This window comes from Belonocnema kinseyi, chromosome 3 (genome assembly GCF_010883055.1).
Source record: "Belonocnema kinseyi isolate 2016_QV_RU_SX_M_011 chromosome 3, B_treatae_v1, whole genome shotgun sequence".
Classification (NCBI taxonomy): Eukaryota; Metazoa; Arthropoda; class Insecta; order Hymenoptera; family Cynipidae; genus Belonocnema; species Belonocnema kinseyi.
In genome coordinates, this window is record NC_046659.1 from 121782979 (window position 1) to 121798761 (window position 15783).

The 15783-nt window shown below is 32.0% G+C and overlaps 1 protein-coding gene across 2 annotated transcripts in view; it reads left to right on the forward strand.

Moving 5' to 3' along the window:
• The window catches only part of LOC117170168 (facilitated trehalose transporter Tret1-like), a 66716-nt gene that overhangs the window by 5483 nt on the left and 45450 nt on the right, over positions 1-15783 (forward strand). Inside the window, exons 1-2 of one of the 2 annotated variants that reach the window (XM_033356735.1) lie at positions 13807-13907; positions 13978-14033. The exons of the other annotated variant lie outside the window; for it this stretch is intronic. Of the exons in view, the coding sequence (XP_033212626.1) occupies positions 13865-13907; positions 13978-14033 (99 nt within the window). The 5' untranslated portion in view covers positions 13807-13864. Of the gene's footprint in view, positions 1-13806; positions 13908-13977; positions 14034-15783 lie in introns of those variants that run through there. 2 annotated transcript variants of the gene reach the window in all.

Here is a 15783-nt window from a genome sequence, read left to right on the forward strand (position 1 = left end):
GGGTAAAAGCAGGAAGACGCTCGTGAAGCGAGCTCGCCTGATGGTCGCAACCGGAATGCCTGGCTGTGTCACGTTAAATAGATGTTGTCTTACTCAGTACTAATAAGTAATCAGTTACCATACTAGTTATAGGATCTATAGTTTATTTCACACCTTGTTTACAGTCAGTAAATTACTTGCTAGTTACAACCAGTATACCATGCTATTTGTGCTGCTACCAGGATTTCCTAGTCGCAGACGAACTGCCGATTCTCGGGTTTGCACGGCGTTTTATATCCGTGCTCCCCGAGAGCTTTTCGAGACACCGTAGGGAGAGGGCAGGATCCTGTGGCGGGAGGTGCGTGCGCAGAGCTTTGTCGGCGTAGAACTTGTGTTTCTTGCATCCCCACGCACGGACGCCGGCAATTGAGGTTATAACCTTAATTACGGCAAATTATAATTTTTCGTGATGGATTGCCTAATCGTACATTTTCAAAATTGTCCAAAAAAATGAAATAAGTGGCCTTTGTTTCTTAAAAGCAAAGCTATATCACGATTTATTATTTAATTTCGCTGAAATTATTTAATTTTAGTCAAACTCCTATTCAAATCGAGCGAAACGTAATATTAGAATACTCAATATCAAAGTTAACAAGTGAAGTTAAAACGATAGCCATACATTTTATTTGAAATAGCGAAAACATCGTTTGAAGTTGCCATACAAAGCATATTAGAATCTCAATGAACTACATGAAAAATAACTGATTTCAACAAAAGTTTTAGCCTTCAGAAGGAGGAACGAAATACACAAATTAAACACAAACAAATACATAAACACCCGAACAATTATTATTTTTATTATTATATACTTACTTTATTCACTACATACATAATCGCACGCTTAATCGCTATACAAAATCTGAACGGCTGCGGCGAGATTCGAACCTAACTTACCTAAAGCACTAATGCATTTCCTAAGAACTAAACCCCACGTTTAACTTACATTATGGAATATTTGGCAAAAATCTCGGCTAAGCGGCGTCGCTTGAAATCTCAGGGCATTATGATTTTCAGTGATTAAATTGATTTTTTATAAAATACCTTCCCGAATCTATTCGGTGCGCCGAATTATCCATTAAATTACTGAGACGGGAATCTCCAAGATGCAGATTAATTTGCACCACAGCAAATGCGCCTCGGCATTTCTAGCAACACGCATTTCAGTGGTGCAGACAAAGCTCGCCCTAATCCAAGAACCCTGTTTATACAGGAAAAGGATTAGTGGAATGTTATCATGTGGCACCATGCATAAGGGGAAGCGCAAAAAAAAAACACCTAAGGCATGCATATTCGTCAAGCGTATGGATGCAATTTTGGTGCCTAAGCTTTGCTTCAGGGATCTCACTATTATAAAGGTGAGTCTTATGAGCATAATCGGAGAAAGATTAGAGATAGTTGTTACCTGGGCTTATTTCCCAGGGGAAGCTGAGGGACCCCCACCTCCCAAAGTGATGGAGACTAATTCGGCACTGCCAGGAAACAGGATTCCTCTGCGGGCACTAAGCTGAAGATTCTGCATCGACGTGATACTCCAACACTTTAGATCGAAAACAGGAGTGAGGTTCTCGATATGACTGCTCGCATGTGCTGAGCAGCAAGATAGTGGACTGGAGAGTCTCCGATGAGGAGTATCTCTCGGACCAAAAATATACCTTGTTTCAGCTGATCCTAGAAAACCAGCAGTTTTAAAAAACTGAAACCCGAGAAGTACTCTTTGGGACTCATATAAAGAGGCACTCAGAGAGAAACTTGTGGAATTCTCCTCAAGCAATGGTAACATTATTGAGTTGGAGCACGCCGCGGATTTTCTGCGGAAGGCTTTGACTACATCATATAACAATAATTGTCCTACAAGCACAATGAAGTCTAGGAAAGGAGCAGAATGGTGGAGTACCTACCTGGAAAAATTCCGTAAAAATATGAGAGCGTTGTGCAACAGGGCATATAGATCTAAATCGCCTTCAAACATTTAAGCATTCTGGAAACAGCGAGGCTCCACAAGTTCCTGGCCAAAAACCTGAAAGCTCGCCTAAGGCTAATAAGTCTCAGAAATGGTAATTATTCCGAAGATCAAGAAGCAACTCCGTAGCACCTGTTGGAAGTTCAATACCCGAGTTTTCAGCGAATCCTAACAGGCTATGAGGAGAAAAGCTGAGGTCAAGAGATGAAGAAGGTCGATTGGAATTTGGCCGTCAAGGTCGTAGACAGAAAGAAGATAGAATTGGCTGTAGGGTCCTTCTCTCCCTTTAAATCACGAGAGGCAGATTGCATTTAGGCAGCGCTTTTACAAAAATGCATCGATTTTTTCGTTCCTCCACTGAAGATATTATTTAGGGCAAGCAATGCTCTAAAACACGTGCTATCGGCATGGAAGGACAGTCGAGTGGGCTGCATTCCCAAACCTGGGCAGGAGGGTTACACTGCTGCAAAGGATGATAGACCAATAAACCTAACGTCCTTCATCCTGAAGACGTTGTAGAAGCTGACCGAGAGGTATATCAAGGATACTTTTGGCTTCCCCGCTACACAGAGGACAGCATGCTTTTCAGGTAGGTTTTTCGGTAGAAACAGCACTCTATGCTGTTGTGTTAAATTTGAACTAGCAGCTTGACCAAAAAGGGTATGCGGTGGATATGTTCCTGTATATTCAAAGAAATAGTAACACGGAAGTGTTTACACGGGGGTGTCCTATTGCTTCTCCTGTGGTGCATGGCACTGGATGGCCTTTTTCGTAGGCTAAATAAAGAAGGCTACTATACCCAGGAATATGCGGATGACTATGTAACTCTAGTCACGTGAGGCTCATCTGGAAACGTTAATGGGTTCTTGGATTGACGTGGGGTTAAGGGCTAAAAATTCTTGCACGGATCTACACCGCTCTTTTTAAGCTTAGGCTCCTACATGCGGCCACGGTCTGGTGACTACAAGTGAAACTTAAAATGATGCAGGATGGGCCGAGACGTTTGCAAACGCTAGCGCTTACGGTTTTAATGGGAGCAATCAGGACTACGCCCACAGCGGCAATAGGGTTCATGCTTTATGAAAAAAACATACACTTTCGATATCTGCAAGAGCGGCACATGCGATGGGTCGCCTGGCAAGAGTGAATAGATGAACTCTGGAGTCTAGGCACACTATGCTCCCGATTCACATCAGTACACTGCTGATTCTAAAGATAAGGCAACAAAAAATCACAAAATGCTTCAACTAACCAAAGATTTCCGCGTCTGCATATCAAGCATGTGTATGTTGGAAGAAAATGGTAATCCACTTCTCCCAGAGGAAATATGATATACAGATGGCTCCTAGGATAAGGGAGGGTTTGGAATAGGAATCTAGGACGCCGCGAGATAAAGGATGATATTGAATGTCGTTACTTTAAACGTTATTATGATTTTTATGTATTTCTGTTCCTTGTTTTAAATATATTTTCTAGTGAACTATTTTTGATAATTATTGTAATGGAATAGTTATTTTACTACATTCAGATTATTATTGTGAAAGATTTGTTCAGTAAGTAGTGTTGCGGAGTACACTATGTTTTTGATAATTGCAATTTAATGTTGTGTAGGGTGATTTGAATAAAAATTTAGTCTAGTGGCCTCCAAATTTTTTAATAATTAAGTCTTTGGTTTCTAATTCTTGAAATAAAAATGTTAAATTTTTGCTTTAAGATTAATCGAATTTTATTCAGTTTTCAAATCGTGAAGATCGAGAAAATGTCGCGAATTTGTTGAGACCAGGACAAACCGGAAATGAATGAGATTTTTTTGACTGGGAATTTTACATATTTTTAGAAGAAAAATGAATTTGAGAACTTTAAATATCACGAACTTCATATCGCACGATATAATGTAATATTTAAAATAAGTACAATTTCACTTTTTTTAAATGTTGCGTTAAATTTTTACCATTCGCAACTTTGAGATCATTCAATTTACAAAGCACAATTCTGAAATCATATATTTAATTAAAAAATTTTCCATTTCAGGTCTTCATTTTTAAGTGTCCATTTTCAATTAAAGAGTTTAAAATTTTACTTTCTAAGACCCAAAGTATCAAAAATTACAAGTGTATACGAAGTTAAACAATAACTGGGCGAAAATAATAATTTATATTATTCATTAATTTTTATTTGTTTTAAAGGTGCGCCATAAAAAATAATCGCTTCATTAAAAAAAAGGATGATTAAAATAAGCATATTTTGTTAATTAGACTAATAACTGAAATCCAAAAAGATCAAAAGGACAACATCAGAGCAGATGTATTAAATAAAATAAAAATTATAGCATACAATATGTTTTGTAATAATGTACTAGAAGTATAATAAGGTACTCTGCTAACCCAATACTTCGTTAATACAGTAATCAGTTTTCTTCATTCGGCAAAAATGAAGATCCTCTCTACTCTAGTCCTTCTGTTGACCGTTATCTTTAACTCTTTTGGTAAATATAATAACATATCTATAATCTTAAAACATTTTTCAGAATTAGGCAAACAACAATTTGTCCAAAGTAATGCGCATTATACCTTAATTGTAATCTGTGGGCATACTTTCAAATCCCTAAACAAAATTTTAGAGCTTTAATTATTTTTAAATCTCTTTACAATTTTACAGACTTTGAAACCCTTTCAAATCTTATAAAGTTATTTGAAATGCTGTAAATACTTTCAATACTCGTAAATTCCTTGTAAGACGATGACTCACTAAGTTATCATGTAAAGTTCCCCAACCGGGAGCATTAGTATCGAAGGTCTTTTTTCTCAGGCGTCATTCACTCTACTCACAATCTTCCGCATGTATTTTTTATAAACTATTTGTCGCTAAACTTTCTTCTCTTAGCATACCTCTCTGGTTTCCGCCAGGTCCGTGCCTTTTCCCATACAAGTTTTTGTACTTCGGTGACTTCTTTTGTCCCTTCGAATTAGGGTCTCATTCATACACGCTAACCATTCTTTCCGCGGTGTGATTATAGGCACGCTCTAATTTATTTGACCTAGACACACTTGTTTTGTTAATCGATCACCTTTCATTCTCTCAAGATGCTTAAACCGTATTGTCGAATTTCTTTCACATATGTCAACTGGTGTTTCCTCTACACCACAATCCTTGAGGTATATCTTATTACTCACTTTGTCTTTTAGTTCTTCTCCATTTCTGTACTACTTTTATTTTAGAGACTAGAAAGTAATGATCAGTCATGCAATCAAAACCGCCCATGGCCTCTGTGTATTTTACTTATTCCCTTAGTCCTTAATCCGCAATAAAAAAGGCAATTATTATGCTGTGGCTATCTCCTCTAGACCAGGTGTACATGTCAATCATTTTAAGCCTAAGCCAGGTATTTGTAATGAATAAGCTCTTTTATAAGCATAAGTTAACTAATCTTTCTGTGTTACCATTTGCTTTTGGATTCCGAAATTACCTAGCAACCATTCTGTACCCTGACTTTGGATGCCAATACATCCATTCATATCTCCTAGTAGAATCATTCTTTCGCTGTGCTCGTAAGTAATTGTATTATTATTTAAAGTGTCCCAGAAGGTATCTTTTACTTCACTCCTCTCATCATTAACTGAAGCGTATCACGACATGATAAATAGTATTCTAATTCGCACTTTCATTTCAGCCCTAAACAATTTGGGAGATAAAAAAGCATGATTATTGAAATGCTCGCTTTCTCTCTTATTCAAAATCAAATCAACCCCTTGGCTACTCATTTCAGATTTTAAACTCCATTAATCGAATGACTGATTTCAAAATCCTGAAAATCTTATCGGAATGCGCATTCTATCTTACCTCACATACTTTAAAAAAATGTAATTCTCTTATTCTTATTGCAGAATTTAGTTCACAGTCCGAGTCCTTATCTACTTCTGGATCTATTCCTGCTGTCCAGATCTCCTCCCGGACTTTCCTCTCCCGACAAGTATTCTTCTACAAAGACTTCTCGTTCTACGAGGTGCATAAATCCACCAAACAGGCTTCCTTCTCATAGTGGACCTGGACATAACCTTGATAAATTTCCATTCATTCGGCTGGCTCGTAGAACGGATTCGAAACATACATTCCAACTTCGAAGATTCACTTTTCCTGCCGATGCACGACTTAACCTGAAAGGAGATTCCTTTGAGCCTGTGCCAACCCAAAAACAAATTGTGATATCAAACTCTGATAGTGACGTCTTTGCAATTTTGGAGTGTACTAACTTTCTTGCTGGAATATATGTATATTATAAAAAAACTTCAAAATGGGTTAAAATAAACATGATAACTGGCATTGTTACCTATTTGACCTCAGAAGAAATGGATGACGTTCCAGTAGGTCGCTCAAATATAGTCCGAAGATGTTTTATTATAAAGTGCGAAAAATACACGTGATATGAAATGCTTTGCACGCTATTACTTCAGTAAAAAAGTAAGACATTCTTTTCAGATCGAAATAAAATCTACTTTCTTTTGAAAAATGTTGTGTACTGATTATTAGAAAGCTATTATTATAGCAACATGCAAGATAACGAAAAAGAAAGGTCAACTAAATTTTAAATCTAGACTTGAAAAATCAAACATGAAATTTTAATCATCGAGTCATCGGTGCAGAATAACTTATTATGAAATCAACGTCAAACAGAGAGTTCTTATTTCAATCGCAAAATAAATTCAAGCGAATAGATTCATAATTACAAGTTTTTGTTTAATTTTAAATTCTATTAAAATATTGCTTCAATCTCAAATGTTCCATTATTAACCAACTTAAAGTTGAAAGTTAATTTAAAAAAAGAACAAAAGTTTAACATTTAGAAATATTTTAATGCTTATTAAAAATTAGCAATTTAAAATAAAATATTCAAAACTAAACAATTTTAAACTGAATTGTTTGAAAATAGAAATCCTTAAACCGTTAAAATTTCAGGGTGCTATAATTCATAACTGATGAAGTAAAATAATTGAAAGTCACATTTAAAAAGTGTTTGGTTAAAAAAAGTTTATTAAAACAATTTTCCCCGGTAAATCGTGAAAATTAATTATTTTTTGGTAGCAATGATACAGTTTATAAATTTAAAATGTACTATATTTGATTAACATATTTTCCAATTCTTTCAACAATTTTTATTTGTATAATTTTTTCCACCAGAACGTGAAAAGTTAGTATTTTCTTGAATTAATGACACAATTAACAAAGGTTAAATGTAATAATTCTTTCTTTAGGATATTTTATAATTGTTCAAACAACTTTGATTCGTATAAACAATTTTTATATTCTCTAAATCGTCAAAAGTTATTATTTTCGAAAATTAATGTCGCACTTAATGAATGTTGAGAGTGATATTTGTTTGCAAAAGACAGTTTGCAATTATTTAACAATTATTAAACAATGAGCTCCAAAAGAGAGTAACTTTTCAAGGTTTACAGTGAAAAACATTGTTTAATTAAATGAAATTTTTTTAAATATTTGTAAACTGTTTTGCATACAAAATATGACTCATGGCATTCATTAACTACGTTATAGACGTCAGAAAATAGTAACATTTTAAGATTTACATGAGTGAAATAATTGGATCAAAAAATGAAAATTGTTTGAATCATTTAAAAAAAATTACCCTCAACATTCGCTTACTGTGTAACTAATTCCATAAAACAATACATTTTTGCGATTCCCATTATACATGGTTTAAAAGACTAAAATTGTTTAAATAATTACTAAATATTTTAAACAAGCAATATCATTTTTGAAATAAATCAACTGTATCATTTATTTAAAAAATAATAACTTTTTACGATTTACGGGCGAAATGAAAAATTGTTTAAACAAATAGTCATTATTTAAAAAAAGTGTAAATTAGTTATAAAATACTCAGAAACTTGTCTCTCATTAAATGAAAATAATTGATGTAGAAAAAGTTAAAAAAAAATCGGATTTCGCATGAATTTAACACAAAGTTACTACTTTGCTATTTTTGTGTACTTTCAAAACACAATATCAGGGGGCTGAAGATTGATAATGAAAATCTATTGAGTAAAATATTCCCTAAATATTTTTTTAAACGCAACTTAACTTTAACTTAGAAATAGTTGATAAAAAATACTTCTTTTGTTCACTTTCTATAATTTTCATTTTATATTTATATTCATTTAAAGAAGCTGGCAAAAGGGTTAAATCTTCAGGAAAATTCATTTACAGTACTCAGGCCGTATTTATATTCACAATTTTATTTTATACTATTTTTTTATTTCTTGGTCAAAATTTTGATTTTTAGATTTTTTAACTTCAGGAGTTTATTTTTTGAAGATTTCCTTTTTATTCTCTTGTTTAAAACAATTTTAATTTTGTTTCATATCTTTTCAGATGAATAATTTTATAAATGTTTATTTTAAAAATGCTGGAAAAGGGATTAATCTTACGGGAAGTTCCTTCAAAGTAGTTAGTCCAAATTTAGTTTTCTAATTTTATTTAATTATATATACGTTTATTCCTTGGCAAAGATTTTGCATTTTAGATACTTAAACTTCTTTTTAAAACATTTTCTGTAATTCCTTCTTTTATTCTCTTTTTTTAAAAAACGTTCTTTTTATTTCATATCTTTCAGAATAATCTTGAAAATAAATATTTATTTTTAAGAACTCTAGAAAAGGGTTTAATCTTACAGAGATTTTTTTGGATGAAAGAGGTGTGGCATGGTTTACCGGACAGGGGAGGGGAAATGAGAGGTTGAGAAGTAAGATAAGGAGAAGCTAGGGCATTTTCTCTTACTTCCCGTCACTTCCCCTTCCTTTTTAACCCTTATACTCATTTCTTTTCTATTATTTCCCCACAATTACCCTCCCCACTCTTACTTTATTTCTTCTCATTTCTCTTTCCTTCCATCCATTTCATCTCCCCTCACCTCACTTTTCTTCTCCTTTTCTAACTTCCCAGAATTCCCCCTCTCCTCACTTTTCCTACCCACCCATAAAGGCCCCTCATTTCCCCTTCCCTCCTATAATTCCCTTATTACTTCCCTGTCCTCCTTTACCCTAATCACCCAATTCCTCTTACTTCATTTCCCTTGCCCTATCATCACTTGCCCTCAAACGAGTCGAAAAGCACGGAACTTGTTGCTCTAACGAGTGCTGGTTTGTATCCAATGAAAATTCATGCTTGGAGGGTACGTGGAGATACGAGAGAATTTTGAAGACAGATGCTCGAGGCTTTAAAGCGATATTTTCCGGAAGTACGATAAAAGCACGTTCTTATCGTAGAATCGAATAATCTAAAGGAATGTAACTGAGAACTGTATAAACATATTAAAGGTTGTCGAAATACAAGAAAAATAAGAAATTGAAATTATAGAGCTTCAAGTTTATAAATTAAAAAATCCTTTTGTTAAAACTTTTTTTTAATAAACAACAATACAAAGTATAAAATAATCGAAATCGCAATTTAGATTGTTACGCAAGCAACATGCCGCCCCCGTTGAACGATGCACATCCAACAGGAGTTTGAAATTGCATTAAACAATAGACAAGCAAAATAATACGGTAGATTATAAATCAAATAATTAATACGTTTTGTAAATAAAAAAATAATGTGTGCTGAAAGAAGCATAGAGAAAAAGGGCTTTTTCTTAATTTTATTCTGCATTGCTCGATACTAAAGACTCGATAGGAAGAGGAAATAGCTTTTCAATTTCGCGCTTATACCCTCCCTTAACAGTCTTTATAGTAGCTGATCTGACGATTCTATCTTCACTTTGCTGAAAGGCGATGGTTTTGCCTACTGTTCACTATAATGGAATGGCGATTTCATCCTCCTTGATCATTACCATGGATCCAACTTTAATGCAATGGCTACAGTTCAATAGCCATTTGCTGCGAATGATGAGCTGATTGAAATGTTCCGTGCTCCATCTTTTCCAAAAATGCTCCTGCATTTTTTGGGTATGCTCCCAAGCCGATAAGCGATTGGCAGGCCTGTCCGATAGGTTTATCTGTGGGAGGCTTGTTAAGAGACCACCGACCAGGATGTGACCAGGAGTCAAAGAACGAAGAACATTTGGAACCGCAGATACCAAAAAGATTACTTCAGATTTAGTAATTTGTGAAAAACAGGAAAAAATCTGCGTCATCCCGGATTGGAACCGGGAACGCTGCTTTCCACGAGTCTCGCGTTAGCCAATGAGGCCACCGAGGCCTCAGTAGATTTTTTATATTTGAAGTAATCTTTGCAACATTAAAATTTTGAATGATTCGAAAATTTAAAAAATCGGACGTTAACATTGTTAAATGGTGACAACCTCTTCTAAACATGAATTAGATTGAAATGACGTTGATCAAAAATGGTTCATTTGTCGCATTAATGAAATGCGTGTAGCAGTCCCCTCTAAATAGCTAGCTATGAAGATCAATCAATTTTTTTAAACTCGGACGTTACAATCTTTGAATCGTAATAACATTTTCCAAAAAGTGACAATTTTTAACCTCATAAATTATTTTTAAATGCTAATTTTATATGCCTTAAAATTAGGCCTATTAGACATTGTACAATAAATCGAACATTGTTGAATACGTACGGACTTTACAATTATTCAGTTTGGAGGGCATGGATATGTGCTAGATTTTAAAGCAGGCACTTCCATACGGTATAGGAAGTGATCTCTGTTAATTGATAACGAATCGCAGGACACGATTGAATGCTTGGAAATGGCAATCTGAATTGCTGATACGATGTGTGTTCGTATTTGTTTGTCAATTGAGAGTCGATCAAATTCCACATTTAATCCTGAATTACAAACAGCCTCTCTCTTCAAAAATAATTAAATTTTACCATTCGTTTTACATTTAACTTCTCGTTTTCTTACTTTTTCATTTGATCCACATACTAGCGCTGTCCAATAAATAAATTTAAAAAATGCTCATTTTGAAGAAAAAATTGTGTTAAAATCTGACCTAAACCTAAGCCTTTTTTTAGATTTCGGTGCATCTCGTTGTTCATAACATTCTGGAAATTTCCCTCTCAGGTGCCAGGCATACCCCAGCACACATTGAATGCCTTGAACCCCTTTGCACAGAAAAGTGAGCCTCATCCACTCTTTGAATTATCCAGATATACGAGAGGAAATATTTTCTTGAATCTGGCAATATTTAACGAGTTTTTGATACATCTCGGTACATTTGGTTATTTCCAACTTTCTGGAAATAAACGTCTCAGGTGCCTTGCATGCCCCATCGCACAGTTAATGACGTGAACCTCTTTGTACAGCAAAGTGATCCTCACCCACTCTGCCATCCAGCAGCCTTCAATTCCAACACAAAATACTATACAATTTTTTTAGGAAATATGTCCTTGAATTATTAAGATATTTTTGAAAAATTATATCTATTTGAATTTTGTTTTGATTTAACAATATTTGTGCTTTTAAGGGAAGCTTTTAATATCTATTTAGTCATAATTTACGGAAGATGTAATGGCTTCAACAGATCGAATAAACCTGATATAAGCATAGATGATTTTTCCAATGATATCAATACCTTTATAATGTGTTTGGAAAGCACCATCAAATTTACTTCAATTCATTCAAATAATCTGCACCACAGGATTAATTTCATTTACGATACCAAAGCCGAATTTATCTTCATTTACAGGGATATGGCATTTATTGACCGACCTCGATTAATCAAACTAGATTATTAATTCTGGTTTAATAATGCTTACAGCTGATTATGAATCATTTAGCAACTCATTATTTAAAAATTAAAATTGTTATATTTTTTAGTTCAAAATTTAACTACTTGTTTGAAAGTTAATCTTTTTGTTTTAAAAATCCGCTTTCGAGTTGAAAATTCAACTATTCTAATTAGACATTAATCATTCTAGATAAAAATTCATATCTTTTGTTAAGAAGTCATATTTTTAGTAGCAAATAAACCTGCTTGTTTCAAAATTTATCTTTTGGCTAGAACATCCAACTATTTCAGTTATACATTCATTATTTTAGTTAAAAAATTATATTTTTGGTTTAAATTTAGATTACCTTGTTGAAAGTTAAACTTATTTGTTAAAAATAATTCTTTCTCGTTGAAAATTATACATTATACATTATACATTTTAAAAAAAAAGATCTGACATAGTTCTTTTTATAATATATTAAAAATTATATTTTACTTTCCATGAAGCTGTATATTATGAGTAAAGTGCAGTAAACATCTTTTGCTGTTGACGCCTCATTGAACCCGTTATTATTAAAAATGGGATAAAGTTGATGATTTGCAAGGGGAATTCTTATTAAAAATTTTTGTGATATCGAATTTGTAGTTTTTCTGTAAACTATGTATTCACAATGTTTAGTTACACCTTAGATACTTTAAGTTGTGATTAAAGACATTGATTTTCAAAAATTCTTCACTAATATCAAAATGCTTCTTACGCTTTGGTTTCCATTTTTCTGCTTCAAGTAATTTTGATTAAATATTTACTTCGTTTAGTATATTGGAAAGAATTGTGTACATTATTATAAATTAAGACTTCACCACATTTTTTAAAAATTATAGCTGCTTGTAGCCGCATTAATTCCTAAGGTTACGTTTTTTGCCTTAGCCGAGAAGATTTCGGCATATTTGAGATATGTTAAGAAAAGAATCTAGACAAATTTAAATAAAATTTATTTAAAGTATTCTCTTAAAATTGAAAATGAATGAAATCCGTTGAATTACACTGAAATTTATTGAAAACTATTGGGTTAAGAATTCTGAATTGAACATAATATTGAATGATTTCTAATTGTAAATTTGGTTGAAAACGTCGTTTCAATGTGTAAACAATTTCGATTCGTAAGCAATTCATGCTCAGTTTAAAAGAAATGTGCAAGAAAAAAAATAAATTGTATATACATTGCCATAAAGCTTTTTGCAGAATTTACTACTCATCAAAACAATAGAATGTTAAGTTTAATTCATAATGTGCGTTTTTAAAATATTTTCCTACAAAGAATTGTTTAAACAAATAATATTTGTTCAAATAATAAAAAAATTGTTAATATATTCTTTCGAATTTCTATAAGTCAAATAAATAATTATTTAAAAATGCATCAGAATTCTGATAGAAAAATTAAATATTTTGTTGAAAATTCATTGTTTTTGTTTAGAAATTTATTTTTAACTCAAAATTTAACTATTCCATTTTGCTTAAAAATTGATCTTTTTAGTTCAAAATTGAAATATTTCGTTAAAAAAAAATCAAAGTGAATAATATTACTCAAATTCATGGACTTTAGGAACAAATTAAAAAAATGATTACTAATATTTTCAGTATTATTTATTTATTTAATTAAACGATATTGCTAATAATAATTACGAATATCTTGTAATATTATTTTTGAACGCTCTCTAAATTAAAAATATCAATTGAATCCTTATTAACTTATAACATTAAGAAATGAATTATCCTGTAAGTAAATTACCTTCACAAATTAAAAACAGTTATTAAATTTTGAATATAAATAGTACTATTTTGATATATTTCGATATTTACAAGGACTGTTATCAGACATTGCAGAATATTAATTGGAAGGCTTGTGCAAGATTTTAATTTTTTTTATTTTTCATAGAACATTTTGTGCTTTTGATAAGATTTCTAATCGGAATTCATAAAGCATTTTACCTGTAATTACACGCGTGTTTGATCACTTCATAGATCAATAAAGTGTCAGCATTGTCCAAGTTTTAGAAACTATTCGCGATATCGTTTGGCACAGTTTCATTTTTATTAGTGTTGAAGTCAAAGCTTCTCAACGTGCTATTTCAACGTTGAATACAAATATATTTTCAACAACAAAATTATTCTTGTGCAATGTTTGGACGTCTGGCAACATCATTACTTAAGAAACTGATAGGTAAAATTTTTAACTTTGTTAAAAAGTAAACAAATAGTTAATACTTATTATTTATTTATTATTTTTAAAGGATTTGTACTAATTATTCGTTTTTGGAGAAAGGAAGATGACACAGATTATTGGCCAGTGAGTAATATTTTTATAACAATGCGATTTTAAGTTTAAGATATTATATGATCTACATCTAGGTGCGTATCAATTATCAGTATAAATAAACAAGTAAATGCTAATTACTATTTTAGTGTTTAGAGTTCCGTTCGCGACCGATTACTGAAATAAAAATGTATCCTATTTTTGGATTTACCTCCCCCCCTCCCTTTTCGGCTTATAAAAAAGTAAAGTGGCCTAAAATTGTCTAAAATAGGGGAAATAGGATGATTTTTTTACGAGAATATAGGAATAATAGAGGTATAAATTCTTTTTTACATAAAATTATTTATAAACAATATTGAATTCAATGTGAAACAGTTAAAATCCCTAAGCTTTCATGTCGAAATATATTGCAATTTCAACAAAGTGGTCAATTTTCCAATAAAAAAAGAAAAATGTTTGAAAAAAATTGTTGTAGTTTTAAACAAATAGTTAAATTTTCTAGCTAAACAGAGCAATTTTTGTAAAAGACAGTTGAGTTTTCAACGAAAAAAATAATTTTTAACTAAGAAAGATGACTTTTGTAACAATAAAGATTATTAGTAAGCCAAATAGTTGAAGTTTCAACTAAGAAAGATAATTTGTTGAAGAAAATTGAAATCGTTAAATTTTCCGTTAAGAAATTGGTTTTCAAAGAAGAAGCGAATTGCCAACCATTTCAATTCAACCAAAAGATGAATTTTAAATAAAGTACACATAGCGTAGTTAAGTTTGTAGATCAAATAATTTTCTGGATAAAATAAATTAAATATTCTGTTTTGAATAACAACAAGAAATTTATTTTAAAGCCTCAAAGAAAAATTTGGAATTGCACACTCGAACAAATTATATAATTGCTTATAACATATCATGGGAAAAGGTAGACTGACCGGTTCTCTGTTCCCAATTGTTGAAAATATTGTCTCTGACTTTCGTCTTTAGTCAATATAACAATTTCCTTAAAAAATCATTTGTTTTTAAGTTTAATCAATTATTAAGTCACTTCAAGTAAAAAATAGATAAATAATAAGAAATTTCAGAAAAAACCGCAACATTCTACTATTTAGCAAAGAGATTTAGCTAATTTTAACTGAGTATTATCTCACTCCAAGTTAAAAGTGAAAAAGAGATAAAAATGTAAGAAAAAAAACGCAATTTCTAGCATTATTCAAAGAGAATATTCTTAATGATTATATTAAATTACTTGACCAATTGAGATTGTTAACTTTCATTACTTATTACCTCATTAAGTGAATAGTGAATAAAGGTTGAAGAGTTCAGAAAAACAGCAACTTTTCAGCACTTATTTAAGAGCAATTTCAGCACTTATCTTTATTTATAAACATTAATAAATTTTGTAAACAAATATTTTTGTTAACTTTAATCATTTATTATTTCACTAAGTAAAAAGTAGGTGAAAAGTTTAAAATTTAAGAAGAAGCTGAAACTATCTAGCGTTAATAAAGATGATAGTTATAAACAATAATAATTTTTTCAAATAATTATTTTGGTTGAATGGAATTAATTATTAACTCACGCCAAGTGTATGTATGTATGTATTTAATCTCTCCCTTTTACGGGTTTGAGGGCCTCCGCTCCCTGTACATTTATTTACAATTCCATCCGCAGTCTAACTTAACTACTACTTATAATCTACTGTTTTGCATTACGTAGGATAAACAATAGTGACAGTAGTGATATTAATTCCTAAAATGAGCGACCTTCCAGGGCTTCCGTTTCCTTTTAC